The sequence below is a fragment of the Vicia villosa genome, linkage group LG4, assembly GCF_029867415.1.
Source record: "Vicia villosa cultivar HV-30 ecotype Madison, WI linkage group LG4, Vvil1.0, whole genome shotgun sequence".
In the NCBI taxonomy this organism is placed as follows: Eukaryota; Viridiplantae; Streptophyta; class Magnoliopsida; order Fabales; family Fabaceae; genus Vicia; species Vicia villosa.
The window spans coordinates 106,601,678-106,626,339 of record NC_081183.1 but is presented as its reverse complement, the minus strand read 5'-3'; the positions used below and the strand labels follow the sequence as shown (position 1 = coordinate 106,626,339).

Sequence of the window (24,662 nt, the reverse complement as noted above, 5' to 3'; positions counted from 1 at the left end):
GTTAGGGCGAATAAGTCTGCCAAATGAAAATGAGCATAAAAATTTAATCCGTCCCGCCAAAATGGCGGGATAGTCCGCCTTTTTTTTTATAGATTAATAAATTTATTTACTTTCAATTAGATTTTTCGGAAAAAAAATTTAAATAACCAAGTTTAAAAAAAATACTTAAAAAATCATATTTTCAAAAAGATTACCAAAATGTCTAGGTCTGGCAGACCCCCTAGAGGTACGCGCCAAATCATTTGGCACATTGGTTGGGACCTAGCCATATGAAATGGCGCAAACTCTATGGCCATTAGGGAAAGACAATTGAATTGGCGCATATGTTAGGGGGTTTACACATAGACGCCATTTGAAATGACTCCTATGTGTTTGTGTTATTTTTAAAAAAAAATACCCCATTTTGTACCATTTTGCGCCAAGTTTTCCATTCCGGTCTTTGATTTTCGCAAAAATGTCCGTTACTCGCATTCGTAAAATTATTATTAATCGTAATTAATGTTTTTGTGTAGTCGATTCTGCCGATTAATAAAATAGAGTTAATTGATAAAAAAATATGTTTCATAGTCGATACACGAAGTTGATACATTCTCGTAAAAAAACGTTACAAAGCTGATTAAACATGTGATGAGGTTGTTCCACGGCTAGGACATTTCTTTTTATTGTGCCCTATTTGACGATAAATATTGCATTTTCTTTCCATTTTGTCATGGACGTCCATCTCGGTTCAAATGCGAGTACTGTTGAGGCGACCCTTTTTATTTCGTCGCATCGTGTCATTATGCCATACTACGTCCCCATCATACTCAGGCCAGTAATCCTCCTTTGCCACCACTAGAAATGCCACACTGTCTACTTGGAGCAATGTCTCAGCCTTGTAAATTGGAGAAAGTAATGACAATGCATCTCGGTGCGCATATGCACATACTGCTATGACATGCGAGTAAGGCATACGAAATGCTTGAAACTTACCACAGTCACACCAATGATCATCTGGTAGAATCCAATATTGTTGTCTCGGCAATCCTTCATTATGGTCAATTGTTTCTCGAACACTGAAGGTGTGTTTGAATCGATCGAAAGCAGTTACATGATGACTGTTGGCCTTGGCAGATTGTTCTTTCATAAATTTCATGCAACTCTCGCTAAACAATTGACCCGATTCTCTAACGGCACTCCACCTTTGACCTCTTTTGAGAATAGCGAAGTCATCCTAAAGTAGGTTGCCTCCACCAGTGCAGTGATCGGAAGGTTTCGGATGCCCTTAAAAACACCGTTAATGGATTCTACTAGATTTGTTGTCATGTGGCCCCATCGCACACCGTTGTCATAAGCCCTGGTCCATTTCTCTCTGGAAAGGTTATCAATCCAACTACCCGCGTCCGGATCTTACAAAACAATTTCACTCCGATAATGTTGGAATGTAGGCTAAGTTAATGCATATCCCGCATTGACCAGTGTTTTCCGGAGGTGCCTATCCTTGATCTCCCGCATGAAATTCTGGGCAATATGGCAAATACAGTAGACATGTGTTGATGGTGGGTGTTGCCATCCGTTCGCTGGATTGTTGTAAGCACTTTTAATGGAAGCATGCCTATCAGAGATTAAACAAAGATCGGGTTGAGGAGCAACGTGTTCTCGAAGATTCCTTAAAAAGAAACTCCAACCCGCGGCAGTTTCACCTTCCACTATTACGAACGCTACTGGAAATATGTTGATGTTTCCGTCTTGTGCAACCGCCATCAACATGGTTCCTTTGTATTTACCATATAACCAAGTTCCATCGATTTGCAGTATCGGTTTACAATATGCAAACCCTCGTATGCAAGGTTGGAAAGCCCAGAAAAGACGATGAAATATACCATTTCCTTGGACACGGGTTCCATCTGGAGCATGCGCTGGCAGTGTCTCTAGGATAGCGACGGTGTCGGGGGCATACGTTTGAAGTGCAGTTAGGTAACATGGAAGAGTTTTGTATGACTCTTCCTAATTGCCGTACACAATTTCAATCGCCTTTGTTTTTGCTATCCAAGCCTTTATGTATGATGGATTATAGTTGTAGGTTGTAACGATATGCGAGATTATGGTCTTCACCTTCAAAGACGGGTCACAGTTGATAAGAGGCAAGATCTCATGACAGATAAGATCATAACTAAGCTTCGTATGATCTTGGGACGTATTAGAGTTGACACATGTATGTTGTTGTGAAATGGACCCTGTGACCCAGGCATCACTTCTCTTCCTATACGAAGCACACAGTCTGAATGCACACTCATGGTTTTTACAAATGATTATATATCTTTCTAGGTTCGAGCGATGTACATCAAAATCAACATTATTTGCCATGTGCCATTTTTTTATAGTTCTCTAACATGCCTCCTTAGAAGGAAACTTATCTCCTTTCCTTAGCACTTCATCACTTTGTATGTGCGAGGTAAAGAAGATATCAGATGAAGGTTCGTCGCATTGTAAGTTCAAGTTCATCATATGTGCAGGAGGGTCGTACACATGACCTGGAGGCACCGATATGTCCTGCTCGTCTTCAGATCCTTCATTGACCATGTCGTCAACTTTAGTTTCCTGATCGTCTTCTTCTTCATCTATAACATCAACCTCTGCTTGCTCGTCGACGGGTGGTTCAATAATTTGTGATTGAACAAGACGTGATTGTTGTGTATCGGAATGTATGGTAACATACAATTTGATGTATTCGTACCCAGAATATTCGTGATTAGCAAACATATTCTGGAGGTCTTCGTCATTTTGAACCTCGACCTGGTAAAACTTAACCGGGTTGTTGTCGCAGAAAATGGGACATTGGTAGAAAATTTGTGCAATATGACCCCTTGTAATCTTCGCCTCTGCTCTCTTACGGAGGTATGCAAAATTGAATCTTCTACTTAATGAAAATGAAACAACTTCAGTATTCCTCATCAGAAAACCAATTGTGTCACACATGAATGTCTCACCGTTAAGATGGGCATTAACTATGTATTGGGGGTTGGGAAGTCATTGTTTTGGATAAGTGTTTGAATGTATGTGTTGGATTGTAAAGAGACGTCTGTGATGTGTGTGTTGGATTGCAAACAGACGTTGGGTTATTAAGTACCCTAACATGTTACTGTTGTGTAATATTTATCAACACGCCAACATGCCATGCATTATGTCCTGATGATTCCAACATGATGTGACGAGACGAAGGCACACTGATCAATTCCTGTTCTGAAGATTCCAACACGATGTGACGAGATGAAGGCACACTGATCAATGCTTGTTCTGAAGATTCCAACATGATGTGACAAGACGAAGGCACACTAATCAATGTCTGTCTTGACGATTCCAAAATGATGTGACGAGACGAAGGCACACTGATCTAAGTCTGTCCTGAATAATGTTTGTAAAAACCACGAAAAGTTTAATTAAATGATTCACCTTGTAGTTACACCATGATAACATTTGCAACAACTCAATGATCTAAAATTATATTGCAACAACACGATTTAACATTGTATTATAAAAACACCATTTAATTTTATATTGCAACAACACCAATTAACATTATATTGCAATAACACCATTGAATATCATATTGCAACAACACAACGACATAAACTTACATTGAAACACAATAAACATAAAATCGAGTTACATACTTCAAACACGATTACATCATATAAACTACTCAAGTATAACTGCTAGAACAAGTGGATCTTGAACGCCTCGATTAACTTCTCCACTGTATGTCCAAAACATCAGATCAACATCCACATCATTTTGCACACGATCCCAATAATACATGTAGGTGCCTTCTGGGCTTGCATACGTCAAAGTTATGTATGGACAACGATAATCTAATTTCTTAACTTTATGGGTTGGACCATCCAGTTGTTGAAACCTAGCGTTGATAGCTCTAACAATTCTACTATAATCCCAATGCGGGTTCAGACATACCCTCATGTGATTACCTTCCTCTAAAAACACCACAACCCAAACAGACACCATTTTAAATTATTTGAAGTAAGAAGAAAAGATGAAGTGGTAACTCAACCTTCACACCACCCCTATTTATAGGATATCAAGCCCCTTCTACCAATATTTTTTGGTGCTAAATATTATTATTACTTATTAACAATTTGTTTTTATTTAATTATTATTCATTTTTTCAGATAATATGTATTTATTCTTTAGATTATACATATCAAAATATAGCAAACCAATGCTGATAAGATAAAACAACCATTAATTGAGAGTACCAATATGCATTATGCATTTCATTGAAAGATACATTGAAAATACGAAACAAAAATTAAGAAAATTAACACATCTAAGAAATTACAACGGTTAACAAAATGTAATCTGTTCCATGCATCATTCGAGTGCAATCCATATCGTATACCACATTTTCCCACCAACGCTCCCTTTCCCCGATCACAACACCACCCCTAGATATAAGCCTTTTGATACTTCTTATCTCTTTGCCGGGTTGGTACTCCCCTTCCAAAAATCTCAGGATAGTCCTCTTGAGTTGGGCCACAGAATTTATATTCCAAAACATGACCAACATATAACACTACTAAATGTGTTGACATGTCCAGCATGCAACATGTTACCGTTTCAGCCTTCTCACTATATATAATTGCAATCTCTTAACATATTTCTCATCACCAACACAAATTTCCAATCACTAAATTTTGTTTCATCTTTCTTCCTAAGTTTTTCCTCTCTGCAAATACCAAACATGTCTCTCTTAACAATGGGAAACAAGCACTGAGGCGCTAAGGAAAACATCGCTACATTTGTAAGTTTTTCCGATTTTCTTAGCATTCCATTTTATTATAACTGTATATTTATGTTGTGTTTATTTTTTCAGGACGTTGAGCGATTTCGTACACGTAGCCACTCCATGCTTCCTGTTGATGAATTTATAAAACCATTTTTACACAGAGCTGGTTTCAGACACATCATCAGGATCACAAACTATAGTATTGATCTTAAATTTGTGCTGGCCTTGTTAGAACGTTGGAGGCCAGAGACTCACACCTTCCATCTTCCAACCGGGGAATGCACAATAACCTTGGAAGATGTGCACATGTTGTTGGGCCTTCCAATAGCAGGTAAGGCCGTCAATGGGTGTGTACAACAAGCCAATGCCCTTTGCGAGCAAGAATTGGGCATCAATCTAATAGAAGGTGAGGTAGGTTCTAGGGGCCAGGGTGTCAACCTAAAGGCCCTAAAGTTATATTATACTAGGGGTGTTCAAAACCAAACCAACCCAATAGAAAACCGCAAACCAAACCAAACCAAACTGAAACCGCAAAAAACCGCATTTGGTTCGGATTAGTTTGGGTCATTTTTTAACAAAACCGCACGGTTCGGTTCGGTTTGCGGTTTGTATTTTGTAAACCGAACCAAACCGAATCAAACCGCATTATGTTACAACCTAAATTTTACTTAACTCACATCCAACCCAAACTTAACTCATCCTTACACAAATAATTTCAGTCCCGATCTTCTCAAATCTCTAATAACATTATTGCACCTTCTTTGCCACACACATCTTCCCTGATCTTCTTCTATAATCTCTACTCTCTTATATTCTTTCTTTTTCACCTTCTCATTTTTATGTAAATGTTCCGTATTTCAGTTTTGTTTTTATCGCACAACTTCTTCTTTAATCTCTCGACACTTTTTTTTTCTTTTTTCACCTTCTCTAATGTTTCGTCTCTTCTATTTTTTGTTTCATTATAATAATTTTTATATTATTTTATGCTATTATTTTATGTTTAATATTTCACTTTTGTCTAATTTAATTTTTACATACTAAATGGAAAATTGTTGTCAAAATATGACGAGTTTTGTTGTTATTTGATAGTGTATGAATGTCTAAATACAAAATTATGTTGTCATCTATATGTGTATGTATGACTCAATAAAATATTTGTAAAAAACCGAACCAACCGAACCGAACCAAACCGCATTAGTTTGGTTTAGTTTGGTTCGGATTTTTTTTAAAAGCCAACCGAACCAAACCAAACCGCACTATTTTTTCTCTTGCGGTTCGGATGATTTTTTTCGTCAAAACCGCCCAAACCGCACCCCGAACACCCCTATATTATACTGGATTTCGTTTGGACGAAAATTCGTCTGAAGAGGAAGTACTTAATAAAACAAGGTGTTACCTCATGTTGCTTTTTGGGAACATGTTATTTCCAAACAGTACCGGTAACACAGTAAATTTTATGTATTTGCGCTTACTTATGGATATTAATAAAGTGAATAAGTATAGTTGGGGGTCTGCTGTCCTGGCTACTTTGTATCAATCTCTGTGCAAGAATGCTAAGAATGATACTTTCACGTTTTACGGATGCGCTTTCTTGGTTCAAGTTTGGGGGTGGTGGATAATGCCTATTCTGGCCCCGGAAAACAGATGCCGGTGGACGTTCGCCTACGCAACAAAGTAAGTATTCTAATCATATTTTAGTTCAAATAAAATCTTTAGTATTTACTTCAACTAACAAATATATACTGCATTTTAGATTTTGTGTAAAGGGAATGAACTACAAAAATAATCTGCGGTCAAACATCACGATGTACCGCCAGCTTCTGGATCACTTACGACTGGAGGACGTATAATCTCTAAACTTTCCCTATTTTATCAATTTTTTTTTAAATATATGACCGAAATTATTTATAACTTTTATACATGCAGTTTATATGGAGGCCATATTTGGACTGCGATCATGAACCGAGAGTTGAAGATGCCGCTATTTGGACTGCAAAGACAGTCATCTTTCGGTACAACATCGTGGAGATGCATCAATCTGACCGAGTGAAACTCCAGTTCGGGATGCATCAAGGTATCCCTGATCCTCCAACTGATTTGGGATAATGGCACCTTAAACGTGTAAATCAGCAATGGGACCACCAAGATTGGAAGGATTTGGCTCCCGAATGGCGCCTCATGTGGAAAAACTGTGCAAATCATGTCCTCAACTTCCCCGAAATGACCATAAACTAAAATCCTCACCATAATACATGAGTTGGTACCGAACTGTTACCAACCCAAATTTATTTGTGGCTGACCCGTTCTACCTTATAGACCCCCGGCAGCAAAATTATATCATCCTGCAAGAACAACAACAACAACAACACCAATACACACAACAACAACATCAACAAACACAACAACAATTAAATCAGTTCAACCCGTTCCAAACTCAGTTCCAACCACCATATCAACATCAATACCATCATGACAACCCCTACCATACCCCTCCCCAACCTCTTTTCCAAACCCATAGTCAACCACCTCACCAGAGTCGCAGGTCATTCAGCCAACACAACGAGGCTGGTTCATCAAGAGTACAACTAAGTCCCGACGAGGGTCCAGCTGATGAATATGACCCTCGCGACCCTTTAGTGTCCCAATCATCACACCACCGTACCTCCTTTGGGTTTGCAACGCCATCCAATCAATTTGACTTCTATCAAGGTAGTTCAAGTGCTGCTGAGTGCTACTGCCCAGAAACCGTGCCTCACCCTACCCCCCACCACAATTTAGCACATTTGAGGGATTGGGTAACCGACTTTACAATAGTCGGTTTCCGGGACATTATGGTGACAAATTCCTTGACAGCGACAGGCGGGACAACACAATGCCATGATCGTCTACACAGACACAACCTGAACCACCAAGAGGAAGGGGTGGCCCTAGGATTCGCAGCGGAAATACACGTCCTCAACGTGTTATACGAGCACCTGCATGCGGAACGGAGGGGCCTTTGGGTGATGAAGGACACTAGGATTTTTTTAATTTTTGGTTTATTAGTAGTAGTTGTTGTCAGTGTATCTTGTTGTTCAAGTTAATAAAAAAATATTTCGGGATTTATTTATTTCAATCGTTGTTGCAATATCTGGTTCCAGTAGTCCATATGGGTCCCAATTTATTAATTAAAATAAATGAAAAAAATAGGAACCCCACATATGCGCCATTTCAAATGGCATACCTAATATGGGGTAGCATGCATGCACCATTTTGAATGGCTAGCATGAGTGTATGCGCCATTTCAAATGGCTACAACACCTAAACATTGTTCCCTTGCGCCAATTGGTTTGGCGCATACCCTTAAGGGGTCTGTCAAACCTAGACATTTTAGTATTTATTTTGAAAACATGGTTTTTTAAAATAAATTTTTATAAAAAATTTTTAAAAAAGTTTTACTTTAAAAAATGTTACATATATTCATAAATAAATATATAAAATAAAACCATCAAGAATTGCAATTACTAGAATTAACTAAAAAGACACGGAATTAAGGCGGGATGAGCTGAACGAATAGGCGGAGCGAACTTTGACAAACGACAGATTTTGACGAGACGAGTTTTGCGAGGACGGTATTTGACAGGGCGAGCTTTGATGGACGGCGGACCAAAAATCTCAAACTAACCCGCCATTTTTTAACGGGTACATGGACGGGTCAAACGGACTACTACTCGTTTTGTCACCCCCTAAATTTATTTTATTATCTTTTCCATTCTAATTGAATATGGTTCTAAGGAATTTTCTTTTTGTAACAACTTCTCAAACTTACATCACATAAGAAGATCTTCATCTACTTGATCTCATTCCTTGTAACAAATTGTCTTATGGAAAAAAGAAAAAAAACCATCATTAACAAATTGCAACACTATCTTTTCTTTGATCCAAAAGGCTCTCATTTTTTCATTTCCATATTCACAAATCTCCAAATTCACAAATAAAACAAAAAAAAATCCTGACTGTCAAGAATTTTAAAATATTTTGTTGCAATTAAAAATTGACAAAAAGTTTTAAGCAAAAGAAACTATATATAAAAGAAAAAGAACATGATACAAATGGGGATCTGGCCAAAACCTTCAATCAACTAAAAAGGAAATTAGGTAGACCAATTATATTCCTAGTGAAAACATCTCTAACAATTAGAGGTATATAGAGAGACCAAGATTTGATAGCTTGTTGGCACCTTGGTTCTCTTCTCTAAACACATGAGTGATAATGAAGTTCATGCATCTAGTTTTAAGAATGGAGTTGTTCAAGTGATTTCTTATTCTCCAAGGAACCATCAAGGAATTGTGGAAGGAGGTAGCATATTCTATCTGAATTTCATGCCAATCTTATTGAGAGGCAGCATCAATAGCATGCATAATACCATTAAACTCATCTACAAATGATTATGTTGCCAAGTTGCGGCAAAATAACCTAGAAATCTAGAATATCACCAACATTATTCCTGAACACACCTCTACATGTAGTAGGGTCATGGTTCCCAAGAAAGGCTTCATTCATGTTACATTTCACCCAATCCAAAGTTGAAGGAGGTCAAAAAACCTCAATACTTTTTGGAACTTTTGGATGATGAACTTGAACTTTAAAAGCTTTTAAGACCATGAAATCAACCATAAGAGTGTTAGAGGATATGGATGTTTGATTGTTAGAAAGGTTCACATTAGGCATAATCCATACATTAGTTGAACTCTCACTACTAGAAAAACCTTAAATAGTGACGGGAGTCAGAGACAGATACTTTTCAATCTCTGATAGAGAGGGAATTTGAGACGGAAATTAATCATTTGAGACCGATATAAAATATTTGATATGGGTGACGGAATTTAGAGACGGATGGCGCCGTCTCCAAAAATATCTGTCTCAAATTCCGTCTCTAAAAAATAAGATATTATTTTTTATTATTTGACATTTACTCAGAGACGAATGGTAGAGACAGAAATCATTTATGGTCAATTAACATTCGTCTCTGATTCCGTCTCTGACAAAAAAATGTTTAGAGACTGATGTTATCCGTCTCTAACGTATAAAATTTCAAATAAAAAACATTATAATATGCGTGGGGGTCAGAGTTCTATCTCCTTGATAAATATGACAATCCTATGAATCGAACTTGTGATCTCAAGCTTTATCATGATACCATCAACCACTACACTAACATCATTAGTGTGATATTTATTTACAATTATTAGTATACGAAATATAATTATTTGTATAAAATTAAAATTCAGAAATTTTAGAATGCTTCAATTTCTCCCTCTCATAAACATCGAAGTAACCCTAAGGCTCCGAATTTCCCCCATTCTTATTTCGTGAAATTTCAAGTGTGAGATATTGGATCGAACTCTAGTATGGCCGAAGGATAGCTTCTTGTTTCGACAGGGTAAAGCATGAAGTCAAAGGTTGTTCACATGCTTGTGTCAAAGATGCTAGGGTTGTTAGCATGTTAAATTAGGTTTTAGTGTTTAAACCCTAATTTGTTAAGTTAGCTTGTTTATTAAGTTGGCTTGTGTGATGGGCCTTGTGGAAAAAGCCCATTAGTTAGTATGTTAGGTTTTATTATAAATAGCATACTAGTCTCTCATCATTGCTAAGTGTCGCGGGGAAAAATCGTTTGTCCTTTTTTCGGGATGAGACACCTGATGCCTTCTTTGGGCTCGAGTGCTCAAAAAATGATTTTTCTTTTGTACCGACCAAACTTTTTATTGTTTCCAAAGTAGGAAAAGGAAAAAAGCTGCAATAACCTAAAAGTGGGGGAGAGATCTTGGGTAAGAGGGTTGGTTATACGAAGGGAAAGTATTAGCACCCAACGTATCTATAGTACTTTATAGGTTTCTTTGTTTTGTTTATTCCATTCTTGTTATGGTGGAGGTTCTTGTGAGAAAGAGGTGGGACCTAAGGTGTTTGTTTGATTATGCTCGCAAAGATCATCGCGATCCTCTGCATACATATCCCCTAGAGGGAATCAGAGCATCTGTAGCTCGGGGTCTACGGGTGCTAAGGTTTGAGTGGTTTGAGGGAGAAGTTTTGCTCGCCAAGGATACGACCTTGTGCCTACGTATTCTCAAAGGGATGTTGAGAAAGTCAGAGCAATCGTAGTTCCCACTTATGCTAGTGGAAGCAAAGGAAAATAGACAAATGTCATCTAAATGCTCGATGTATCTAATCTATATCATCACATACATCTGTTTGATTTTGTTTGAAAATCTTTTCATTATAAGCCCTGGGCCATGCCACTTATGGCGCTTAGAATGATAAAGATGTTTTTTGTTTGTTTAACCAGCCTTGTGGCAAAAACTTTCAATGAAGTCAGCCTTGTGACAAAAAGTTTTGATTAATCAGCCAGCCTTGTGGCAAAAGTTTCAATGAAGTCAGCCTTGTGACAAAAACTTTGATTAATCAGCCAGTATGGTGGCAAAACGGTTTGATTGATTAGCCAGCCTTGTGGCAAAAAAGTTTGATTGATTAGCCAGCCTTGTGGCAAAAAAGTTTGATTGATTGATTGTTTGTGATGATATAGAAGAGATACTCCTATCATAGAGATGATAAATGTCTAATCTCCTAGGGTATTTGTTTTGGATATTGGGGATGCTTATAAGAAGCCCGTGGGTCCTTGTACGAAGCCCAAGAGGAGGCTATCCGAGGGTCCTTGCATTGTAAGCCCAAGAGGAGGCTATGGGAGGGACTATCGAGGGTCCTTGCATTGTAAGCCCAAGAGGAGGCTATGGGAGGGTCACTCGTTTGTACAAAGCCCAAGGGGAGGCATGGTATAGTTGGTTTGAGCTCTTAGAGCGATTTCACCGAGAAACCATACTCTATGTCCTAACCTAAACTAGGGGAGATTCTTTGCATGAAGCCCAATAGGAGGCTATGGGGAACCTAGTGTTGTACTAAGTTGAACAAGTATATATAACACAATCACAAACATGAACAAGTACGAACAAATATGAACAAGTACATGAACAAATATGAACAGTTATACATATATATGACAAAGTGTGTATATATAATGGAGTTTATGAAGGAAATATACCTGTAAGCATGATCCATTTTTATACACAGGGGCTCGGGACTCATACTCGGGGAGAGGCCCACTTGAGTTTATTCAAAAACTATGCAAACAAAATACTTACAAGAGGCTTGGGACTTATACCTATGTGGAGGCCCATGGTATTTTTGGGAAGATTTAAAGAAAAACCTTCATTTTTGATTAGTTATTCAAGGTTAAAAAATTTGATTGAGATATGTACAAAAGGCGTACAATGAAATACCTAATTTCATGTACTGGAATGGGACTTATACCTACATGGAGGCCCATGGTATATTTTAAAAGTTTGAAGTTTTGTTGTTTTGAAAAATGATTTGAAAAATGTTTTGAAAATTGTTTGAAAAGATTTTATTTTGAAAAAAAAAGTTTTATTGTTTAAAAAACTGTACAAAAAGAAAAGAAATGGGACTTACACTCTCTAATATTCGAGAGGCCCCACTTCGTTTTTTTTGAAAATTAATTGATCAATTAAAAGATTTAATCAATAGTTTCAAAAAGAAATGGTTTATCGTCTTTGAAAAGAATCGCGATCGCTTGTTTTAAAACAATTTGAATTTGACAAAAGTCAACTTAATTAAGTTTAAATAAAATTTTAATGCTTAATTAAGACCTAAGTGATTAGGGTTTTGATCACAAAAATATTTACAAGTGATTAGGTTTGAAAATTAAATGAAAAACAAATATTTAAAGTATTTAAAAACACTTAAAAATGTATCATTTTAAACCTAATTAAAAACATATCAAATAAATCTTTTTTTGTGATTTTTTTTTATATTGTCAAAATATGTATATTAAATAAGAAGTGTTTAAAAAATGAAGAAAAAATAAGTTGATTTGATTGGTTAAATTAAATGATGAAGTTTTGTTAAAAAATGAAAGAAAAATAGTGTCAAAAAAATTGGTTTTGGTCCTACCAGGGTTTGAACCCACGCACCTACGCTTGCTGACCAAAACATGGACCAACTGAGCCACGCTTGTGGCTTGTTAAACATACGCGTTTTGTAAAATATATTTTAAATCAAGAATTTGAATTTCCCAAACCAAATCTGGCGCCAAGAACACAACCCTAACTGATTTTTGAATTTCCTCAAATCTGTATTGTTTTGATCGATCAAAGGGTCTATCTCACTCGGTTTTGGACGAGGAACATGATGATGACCTTTAATTTCATTTATTTTTGCTCTAAGATGATTAATTCTCTGATGAACACGAAGAACCCTAATATGACAAATCTTTGTGAAATCGTGTATGATCATGATATGATGCAATTGATTGAGGGTTATTATTTAGTGATGGTGCAGAAACAAGATGGTAACTCAGTTTTTCATTTATGATGCATGTATGATAGAGTTTGAAGTTCATGAGCACTTACCTCAAAAACGACCAAGCTGGAGATTGAATTTTGCAAAGGAGGTGTTACAGATGTTGTTGCTCAATCTGGACAGCTTCAATGAACCTTATGGAAGGTATCTGGATGCTTGGAGTGAATTGAAAACACCTAGAGCAGTTGGAGGTACCCGATCTGCAGTTAAGCCTAAGTGTGAATTGAGCTCGATGATTCTGATGTTTCAGGTTGATGATGAGTGTTTGGATAGCTCATATGTGATATATGTGAGGTGTGGGAAGTGTTAATTTGGACAGAAATGATCTGGAATGAAAATTGGCATGATAAGGCTCTTCATGTGTTCATATGGAGGTTGAAGAGTGAATCTGAGTTTTGGGGTGATTTGGGGTGTGTGAGTGGTTCAAACACATCCCATATGATGTTTATGAGTTGCTAGAACCATCACTTTGGCCATAACTTCAAGGGTTTGGAGGTTGAGTTTTGTACCTCTTAGAAACTTAAGAAACTTGCATTCTAAGAAAGAAAGAGAAAGCCTATAATTTGTGAGACTTTGGTGTGATTTTGAATGGAGTTTGGACCTCTATTTATAGGCCAAAGAGTCTGAACTCAGAGCTTTGCAACTTGCTTCAAGGTTTGATGATTTGGCTTAAAGGATAGAAAGGAATCTTTCACATTTAATGCATATGGTTAAAAGTAACTAAACCATGGTTATTTCTCTAAGCTTCTTATCTCTTTCCATTCTGATCTCAAACCAGAAATATCTTTCAATTATTGCCTCTATGTGTCATCAATTGGATCATTTGGTAGAATAGTGCATAACTTAGTGAAAATGGCATGAAATTCTAAGTGAAAAGCTCACTAATGTCAAAATTCAAAACCATGGCTACACTCCATATTTTTTCATGCTCTTGGACATTTTGGAAAGCTCATATTACACACTTCAAAACCCTAGTTGAAAGTTTCTTCAAGATCTTTAAGGAAGTGGGTGAAAAAGATCCATGAACTTTGAAGAAAATGAGGTTTTAAGTGAAGTTTTCAAAAAGTACCAACTTTGAAGCTCCATTTCTCTTAAATGGTTGATCTTTTGGAAAAAAATTATATGTGTCAAAGTTGTTCATTGGATCAAAATCTACAACTTTCATGTTGGAAGTTTTTTTCAGTTTGTAGGTGAAATTTTGAGAAATTCCCTTCCAAAGTTTGGAAAAAACCATGCAAAACACTTAGAAATTTTTCTAAGTATGAAAAGTCAAACTTTTGACTTTTTGATTCTTGATTGATTTTCTTGATTTTTCTTGATCAAATGACTTCATATATCATATATTGATGATTCAAAACTTCAAAAGTCATGGTTGACCAAAATTCCCCAAAAGTCAATGGTGATCTTGTACAGTTGACTTTTTCAGACGAATCGCGTTTCTGGAGATTTCAAATGAAACAGGCTATCCTCACCATATGAATGGTATGAATGGATCACATTGAAGAATTAGAGGATATTCAGCCATGGTTTGAGTTGTGGCAACATGTCCTGATTAAAAAGTCAATTATTCAGTGAATTAGGTCAAAAACCCTAATTGTCGACCTGATGAAATTGATGGCTGTGGATCTTGAATTGAGATGCAATTTCCACTGGATATTGTCATAGGGAATATTAGAAGATGATTGAAACCTTTAATTGACTTCCTGGGGGTTTTTAGGGTTTCCCAAATGTGATCCCTGATTTTGGTCCCTGATAGTTCAAAAATCCTAATCTGATGATCTGAGATTTCACTGTTGATCAATCCTTGTGTAGGAGATGTTCCGAGCCAATGGATTAAGTCAAAATGATGCACTTGGGGTCTTGAGGTCATTTCCCAAGTCATTAGGTCAAATCCTGAGCAAAAGTCAGGAGTATGCTGTCTTCAGGCAAAACCCTAGTTTGGTCGATTCAAAGCTGTTGGGCTTGTTGAAGTGAATCTCTGAGGACCAAATGTTGATTGTTGATGAAGATGGTTCATTTGAGAAGAAGGGAAAACAAAACCCTAATTGTTATTTGTTGCTTGTACTGATGAGTGATTTTCTTGATTAAATCCCTGCTGAGTCACAAGTAGCAAACACAAACTATGCAATTTGTTAGAGATGCAAATGATGCATATGCAATGATATGAGGTGGTATCTTAGGTCAAAAATTGGGGTATGACAGATGCCCCTATTTAAGTTTCTTCAACCTGAGACATGAAGATTGAAAATCTTCGTTTTGATAGGGTGGAAGAGACTTAAATATCAGAAGACGCAAATTTTGGACCTAAGATACCAAAATTGCGAATGATACAAGGATATCTTTACCGAGGGATATCAAGAACTGAATCCGCTGGGGAAAAGAGATTGGGAAGGATACCTCAATCCGTTTTAGGAAGAGAATCCGTTTTCTTTCTTTTCGGGAAAGCAAGTGTATGCTTCACCGGGGAATGATAGCCTTGTAAGAAAAGCTTACCTATCGACATTATCGACTATCAGCACGGGGATAGACTTGTTTAATAATGCGAAGGTGAAAGGTATGAAACTGTATTACCGACTATCAGCATGGTGATAGACTTGACAAGGTAAAAAGAGTTTCAAAGGTTCGATTAATATTACCGACTATCAGCCTTGTGATAGACATGTTAAATAATATAACCAGAACAAAAGGTTACCGACTACCAGTCTCGTGATAGTGGTTTTGAAGACATGATCAATTATCAACCGAGTGATAAAATGATTCTGGAGACTTTGCTAGGGAAATTACTGGTTATTCAGCCTTGTGAACAGTAATAAGGCCCTGATTGTCAAATGGTTTTCATGATTGATTTCCTAGAGAGGAAAAATCTTTTGAAAGAGAAATAAGCTGCTCAGACGATGAGGCTATTGCTTATTGTCTGTTTTCACGACTCTATTTGGGAATCGTAATTTGAATCTTTGGTAAAGACAGGGTTCTATCCATGAATGAATTGGAAAGAAACAGTCAAACAAGACTTTGTACCCATGAGGAATGAACTCAAATGGGGATTTTCTCCTTTGTTTTGAGAGGAGAAAACTAAAGCAACCTTCTTCCACGAGGAATGATCTCAGTGGGGAATTGGAGAAAGAAGATGTTCTTTTTGCTTATGGGTGACAACCTACTGGAGAGATGACATGCCCATACCTGTTTCTTTTTCTTCTTTTTTTTTTCTTTTTTTTCTTTCTTTTCTTTTTGAGGATAAATATATCCTGAATGAATGATTTCGAAGCAATCATTAAAAAATGCAAGAATGCATAAATGATGCAAATATGTATGAATGATGAATGTCATGAATGTCGCATGCATGTTGACAATACTGACAGACAAAGAAGTATATACTGGAGAAGGACCGACGTCGCAATACAACCAGATATTTGGCAAATGTTTTTCAACACGGTGTAGATAACACAGGTGATGAATGATGCTGCGTGCTTTAAACTTCTCTGGGGAAGATAAGCATCTTTTCTTATTTGAGATGGAGGAACTTCTTCACTGGAGATGAAAGAACTTCTTCACTGGGGATTGGAAATCTTCGTCACTAGGGATAAAAGATCTTCTTCAATAGGGATAGAAGAGCTTCTTCACTGGGGATAGAAGAGCTTTTCCTATCATAATCTTTGATTCATCCTATGGAGATAGCTGTTGACGTTCCTTCTGTTGTTCACAGCTCAAAGGAAAATTTCGCTTTTATTTTGAAAAAGAAAAGTATGAGGTAAATTCATTTAAAACTTATTTTTCTTTTTGTTTCAAAAGTGAATAACACAATTAAAGCGTCATTTTGCAAGCTAAAAGAAATTAGAGATTGCAAACAAATGGGCACAAGGCTCAAATTTATTTAATAGGATGGAAATCAGCTAAAGGCGTGATTCCATAGAGTATTTACAAAAGTTGGAAATGGTAATTATGCGGAAAAGGCTACATTGAAAGCAATAACCACTATTCCCCTAACAACTTTGAGTTCCAACTGTGCTGGTCGCTTCAGATTGGCGAGAATTTGATCGAAGATCCTTTGATGACGTACAGACTTTTCAGGTGACGAAGTATGGACTGATGCAGTTACTTTGTCATGAATCCCTAATTTTTGCCTAGATTGCCTTTTCAGGTTTTCAATCTACCAGGATGAATTTTTTCTGTTTACTGTCTCTAATTTTTGCCTGGACCGCCCTTCCGGGTTTTCAGTCCACCGAGACGCTCATTTTTGCCTAAGTCGCCCTTTGCGGGTTTTCGACTTACCGAGCTGTTCTTTTGTATTTTTTAGACAAAGTATTTCTTGACTGCATCAACATTCACAGGATGCGGGAGTTCATCACCATCCATGGTTGCAAGAGTCATGGCGCCGCCAGAAAATGTTCTTTTGACAACATACGGGCCTTCATAATTAGGAGACCATTTGCCCCTAGAATCTGGTTGAAAAGACAAGATCTTTTTAAGCACGAGGTCGCCTTCTTGAAATTCACGAGGTCGAACCTTTTTGTTGAAGGCTTGTTTCATCCTTGCTTGGTATAACTGTCCATGGCATAGAGCAGTCATACGTTTTTCTTCGATTAAGTTCAACTGATCGTATCTGCTTTGACACCATTCAGCCTCTGATAACTTAGTCTCCATGAGGACTCTCATTGATGGTATTTCAACTTCCAGGGGGAGTACAGCTTCCATGCCGTATACTAGAGAAAAGGGAGTTGCCCCTGTTGAAGTACGCACTGAAGTACGGTACCCATGTAAAGCAAATGGCAGCATTTCATGCCAGTCTTTGTAAGTGACGACCATTTTCTGGACAATCTTCTTAATGTTCTTGTTGGCAGCTTCAACGGCGCCGTTCATTTTTGGTCTGTAAGGAGAAGAGTTATGATGCTCAATCTTGAATTCCTCACACAGTTCTTTCATCATTTTGTTGTTCAAGTTTGAACCATTGTCAGTAATGATCTTGCTGGGAACACCATATCGGCAAATGATGTTATTCTTGATAAACCTCACAACCACTTGTCTTGTAACATTGGCATAAGATGCTGCTTCAACCCATTTGGTGAAGTAATCAATTGCCACTAAGATGAAACGATGACCGTTTGAAGCTTTCGGTTCGATCATTCCGATCATGTCGATACCCCACATGGAAAAAGGCCATGGAGATGAGAGAACGTTGAGTAGAGTCGGTGGCACATGGATCTTATCTGCATAGATCTGGCACTTGTGAAATCTCTTCACGTGTTTACAACAATCAGATTCCATTGTTAACCAATAGTATCCTGCTCTTAACATCTTTTTGGACATTGCATGCCCATTTGAATGAGTTCCAAAGGACCCTTCATGCACTTCATGCATTAACATGTCTGCTTCGTGTCTGTCCACGCATCTGAGCAAAACCATGTCGAAGTTTCTTTTGTATAGCACATCTCCGTTCAGGAAGAAACTGCCAGAAAGTCTCCTTAGAGTTTTCTTATCTTTGTTTGATGCCCCAAGCGGGTACTCTTGAGTTTGAAGGAAGCGTTTGATGTCGTGGAACCACGGTTTATCATCGATGACTGCTTCAGTTGCAAACACATAGGCGGGCCTTTCAAGGCGCGTAATTCTGACTGTAGGCATATCGTTCCAATGATTGACTTTGAACATGGAAGATAGAGTAGCCAAGGCGTCTGCCATTCGATTCTGATCTCGAGGTATATGATGCAATTCAACCTTGTTGAAGAAAGTCAACAGACGTCTTGCATAATCTCTGTAAGGAATCAAGCCAGGGTGGTAAGTTTCCCACTTGTCTTTGATTTGGTTGATCACGAGGGCTGAATCTCCATATATGTCGAGGATCTTGATCCTTAAGTCAATGGCTTCTTCGAGACCCATGATACAAGCTTCGTATTCTGCGATATTGTTGGTACAATCAAATAGCAATCTGGCAGAGAACGGGATATGATTACCCTTGGGAGTGATGATGATTGCCCCAATTCCATTGCCAAAAGCGTTAACTGCTCCATCAAAAATTAGGCCCCATCTTGATCCAGGCTCAGGACCTTCTTCAGGTAACGGTTCGTCACAATCTTTCATCTTTAAGTACATGACATCTTCATCAGGAAAGTCAAATTTGACATATTGATATTCATTAATTGGTTGATGCGCCAAATGATCAGCGAGAATGCTTCCTTTGACTGCTTTTTGAGCACGGTATTCAATGTCATATTCAGATAACAGCATTTGCCATCGGGCAATCCTTCCTGTTAATGCAGGCTTTTCAAAGACATACTTGATCGGATCCATTTTGGAGATTAACCAAGTAGTATTGTTGATCATGTACTGGCGGAGACGTTTCGAAGCCCAAGCCAAAGCACAACATGTTTTTTCGAGCATGGAGTAACGAGACTCACAATCTGTGAATTTCTTACTCAGGTAATAGATGGCATGCTCCTTCTTACCGGTTTCATCTTGTTGTCCAAGCATACAACCCATGGATTCTTCTAACACAGTAAGGTACATGATTAATGGTCTTCCTTCAACTGGAGGAATCAATATTGGTGGTTCTAACAGGTACTCTTTGATACTGTCGAACGCTTTTTGGCAATCTTCAGTCCATACAACCCCTTGATCTTTGCGGAGAAGCTTGAAAATTGGCCCACAAGTAGCAGTCATTTGAGAGATGAATCTGGAGATATAGTTCAATCGTCCGAGAAATCCTCTTACTTGTTTTTCAGTCTTTGGTGCAGGCATCTCTTGAATAGCTTTGACTTTGTCGGGATCTACTTCGATACCTCTTTGGCTGACAATGAAACCCAAGAGTTTTCCAGATCTAACCCCAAAAGTACATTTGTTAGGATTCAAGCGAAGCTGATATTTCCTTAGTCGTTGAAACAACTTCAAAAGGTATTCAATGTGTTCTTCTTCTGTGCTGGACTTGGCTATCATGTCGTCCACATAAACTTCAATTTCTTTATGCATCATGTCATGAAAGAGAGTAGTCATTGCCCTTTGGTAAGTTGCACCTGCATTCTTTAATCCAAACGGCATCACTTTGTAGCAAAAGGTACCCCATGGGGTGATGAAAGATGTCTTCTCCATGTCTTCAGGAGCCACTTGATCTGATTATAACCGGAGAACCCGTCCATGAAGGAAAAGACGTTGAACTTAGCGGTGTTATCAACCAGCATGTCGATATGCGGTAATGGAAAGTCATCTTTTGGACTGGCCTTGTTCAAGTCACGGTAGTCAACACACATTCTGACTTTGCCATCTTTCTTTGGAACTGGCACTATGTTGGCCAACCATTGAGGATACTCAGAGGTGACTAGAAAACCTGCGTCGAGCTGCTTTTGAACTTCTGTTTTGATCTTGTTAGCCATATCAGGGTGAGTCCTTCGCAATTTCTGCTTAACTGGCGGACATTCTGGCTTTAATGGCAAGTAATGCTGAACAATGTTGGTATCCAACCCAGGCATGTCTTGGTAGGACCAAGCAAACACGTCAACATATTCTTTGAGAAGGTCTGTCAACTTACTCTTGATATCAGTATCAAGCAGCGATCCAATGGTCACTTCTTTTTTGTCTTCTTCAGAACCCAAGTTGATCTTTTCTAAAGGCTCTTTGTGAGGCAGAATGGCTCTTTCCTCGTGCTTAAGTAATCGAGAGATCTCGTCCGGGATCTCCTCTTCTTCCTCTTCTTCGGCTTCGAACACAGGAAACTCAAAGTTGGGAGAGGGCATAGGGTTATTGCATTCAATGGGTTTATCAATAGTTAATCTGCACATGTGATTTATATTTATTTTAGAAAATTTATGAATGCAAGAGTGTATGCAGATTTTTTTGAAAAGTTTTTTTTTTTTTTTTGGTTTTTTAGGATTACCATTTCCAGAAAAAAGCAAAAAATAAAATACATAATGTAGGGAATTCAAAATGACGCTTTATTTATGATTCATTTTTGAAACAAAGCCCTAAACACAAACTCATTTGTCTTGGGCAGGACAAAGAGGGAAACTTTTAAAACAAAGCCCTATACACAAAGTTATTTGGGCGGAACATTTAAAAACAAAGCCCTATAAAACATCTCTCTGCTTTGGGCAAGGCAGGAGGTCAAAATAACAGCGAGGTGATTACTTTGAGCGGCGAACAACATTCGGAACGTCGACAGCCTTCCAGTAGCAACGAACTCCTCTGTGTATTATGTATTCAGGAAAATCCTCCCCAGAGTGATCTTCAGTATTGACATTGACCGCTGGTCGAGCAGGATTTGAAGGTCCTTGTTTGTCAACCTTGTTCTTTGTAGAGTTGAAACGGTCTTCTTCTACTTCTTGAAGAGCATAAGATGAGTCACAATCTTCAGAATTTTCAGGATGTATTTCCCAATCTTCAGGATGAAGAGACTCATTGTCAGCGACACTTTCCGAGTCAGTTGCGGGACCATCTTCCCCTTCATCTTCAAAAATGGCATTTATGTGATGATAACCATCTTCAGGATTATAAATCTTGGTAGATGCGTTGAAGCTGAAATCTTCAGTAATTTCAGGCTGCTGAGAAAATTGACAGGGCTGATAAGCCTCTTCTGGTTGACTATTATATTCAAAGGGATCTCCCCATCCAGTTGGTTGGATATCTTCAATCGCAATCTTTGAACTTTCAGGTGCAGTGTATTTCACCATATAATCAAATTTTCCACTTGGTTGTCCCAAGGTGTCCCAAACCTCTGCAGGAATAGGCGGAATTTCTTTAGCACTTGTTTTCTCTGAAGGAGGATATGGTTCTTCCTGAGATATGTATCCCGAGTCATTGAGATAACATTTCCATTCTTCTTCAGTATCGGAGAGACCTTCTTCGATGCATTCTTCAATAAGGACATTAACCTCTTGAGGAATTGGATTAAGGAACCCTCCACTATGGAACGTTTCTTTGATCGGACGAAGGGTTTCATCTTTCTTGGTGCAGTTTGAGAATGTTGGTGAACATCCGAGTCCTGCTCTAGTTTCATTCTTGGTCGGGATCACAACTTGCCCCCAGCCAGTGGTAGTTCCATCTTTCACTACTTTTACTGCCTCTTTGTAAGAAGAGATCGATGCTTTCTTTTTGGAAGATTCGTCTTCTAAAGAGAGACCTTGGAACGGAGTTCCTTCCACATCATCAGCACTGATGAAAGAGAAATTGGATAAATGACTCACCATCAAGGCTTGTTCTCCACTTATCGTTACCAATTTTCCATTTGTTACAAATTTTAACTTTTGATGGAGCGTAGAAGTTACTGCCCCTGCTTCGTGGATCCATGGTCGTCCTAACAGACAGCTATAAGCAGCTTGAATGTCCATGACCTGGAAGGTGATTTGAAATGTATGTGGACCAATGGTCATGGGAAGGTTGACTTCGCCAATAACAGATTTTCGCGATCCATCAAATGCTTTGACAACTACACCACTGAACTTCATAGGCATTCCTTGGTAAGACAAGCGAGCAAGAGTCGTCTTTGGCATCACATTCAAGGAAGATCCGGTGTCTACCAGTACATTAGACAAAGAATCTGACTGACAATTCATAGAAATGTGTAGAGCAAGGTTGTGATTTCTGCCCTCCTCGGGGAGTTTTTCATCACAGAAGCTTAAATTGTTACAAGCTGTTATGTTGGCTATTATCCCATCAAAGTGATCAACAGTCACATCATAATCTACAAAAGCTTGATCCAAAACTCTCATCAGGGCTTCCCTGTGGGCTTCTGAATTCAACAGCAATGAAAGTATTGAGATTTTTGAAGGAGTCTGCATAAGCTGATCCACAATCTTGTATTCACTTCTTTTGATAAGCTTCAAAATTTCATCAAAGTCAGGATTGTCATTGGTTCCACTGGATTGACCAACATCAGTGTTTGTATTACTGACAGGAATTTCCACAGGATTTCCTACTGGTGTATTAACAGGATTTTGTCCGGCTGCCGGAGCAACAGGCTGCTTTGGAGGTAGTGGAGTATACACACGTCCACTTCTTGTTACTCGACTCACATCGGCGATATTCACGACAGATGAAAGAGTAGGTAAAGGAACTTCTTGCCCATCCTTTATCATTGTTGCATTGTAGTTGTATGGAACTGCCTTGTCAGAGTCATAAGGAACAGGTCCAGGTAGACAAATGATCAAAGGAGCAACAGGAACCTTTGGCTTGTTGTAAGTAACTTCCATGCGCTCAGGCATGTTGAAATGAGGAACGATGACGTTAACTTTAGGCATTTTCGAGTTGATATCTGAGACTAAAAGCTCATGCGGATAACATCCTATCATGTTAACTTCATTTTCATTCCTATTTCTGTAGATCTGAAGAGTACCATTATCCAACAGCACTTGGAGATCTCTTCTCACAATCGAACATCCATGAGGATCTACACAACATATGCTACAGGAACCGTATTGATGCTGGCGAAAACTCGGCCCTCGAGAGAGAGTGGCGTGCATTCGTACCAAATCGGCTCTTGAGTAATTGATATTATAGACTCGGTATGGACCAGGACATCCATACACCATGTTTACAACATGCCCTCCATGATTGGGCAGCGGATTTGCTTGCACATTTGGATTCAAATTTCTGAAAGAGAGGAGATTAGATCTAACCAACCTCTGAACTTCATATTTCAAAGCTATGCAATGCTCAAGATCATGGCCAGGTGCTCCTTGATGATAAGGGCATGAGACCTCAGCTTTGTACCACCATGGGAGTTTCTCAGGTACTGGTGGTGGTGCTCTAGTTTGAACGAGACCTTTTTCAACCAAAGCAGGGTATAATTCTGTGTAGGTCATTGGAATCGGATCAAACTGTGGAGCTCTTTGCACACGATTCTGATTATTGTTGAACTGCTGAGCCTGTTGTCGAGGCTGTTGTTGTTGAAACTGCGGGGTAAATCCCGGATTTGGTGCTGTATTAACGACTGGCGCAATAGCAGCAATCTGTTGTCGACGATTGACGTTTCCTCTTGGCTTCCCTTGGGACACCATGTCAACACTTTGTTCTTTCTTCTTTGGGAAACCACTTCCGAACTTTTTGGCTCCACTCGAAGATCCACCTTCTTTAGTCAGACGTCCGGTTCGGACTCCTTCTTCTAGACGCATCCCCATGTTTACCATTTCGGTGAAATCACTTGGAGCACTAGCAATCATGCGTTCATAATAAAACGGACTGAGAGTATTCAAGAAGATCTTTGTCATCTCTTTTTCTTTTAACGGTGGATTAATCTGAGCAGCAGTTTCTCTCCATCGTTGGGCATATTCTTTGAAAGCTTCATGGTCTTTCTGAGCCATGGACCGAAGCTGATCTCTGTCTGGAGCCATATCCGAGTTATACTTGTATTGTCGGACAAAGGCCTCACCTAGGTCATTGAATGTTCGAATATTAGTGCTATCCAAGCCTGTGTACCACTTCAGTGCGGCACCAGTCAAACTGTCTTGAAAGTAATGGATAAGCAACTGATGATTATCTGCATAAGTAGACA

The 24,662-nt window shown here is 38.5% G+C and overlaps 2 protein-coding genes across 2 annotated transcripts; both read right to left on the bottom strand.

Annotated features, from left to right (window-relative positions):
• Nucleotides 1-727: 727 nt before the first annotated feature.
• On the bottom strand, nt 728-1,126 carry LOC131597629 (uncharacterized). Its single transcript, XM_058870315.1, has one exon. It carries the CDS (start codon nt 1,124-1,126, stop codon nt 728-730), a length of 399 nt encoding a protein of 132 aa, XP_058726298.1.
• Nucleotides 1,127-7,068: 5,942 nt separating this feature from the next.
• Nucleotides 7,069-19,792, bottom strand: LOC131597628 (uncharacterized; the record flags this gene model as incomplete). The annotated part of the gene is made up of 2 exons (XM_058870314.1): nt 7,069-7,125; nt 18,560-19,792. Coding segments are annotated over 2 exons (1,290 nt in total), but the record flags the coding sequence as incomplete, so codon positions are not given.
• Nucleotides 19,793-24,662: the final 4,870 nt, after the last annotated feature.

Bases quoted from the DNA above. Each gene is read 5' to 3' on its own strand.
- LOC131597629 (XM_058870315.1), bottom strand. From the start codon at position 1,126: ATGAAAGAACAATCTGCCAAGGCCAACAGTCATCATGTAACTGCTTTC.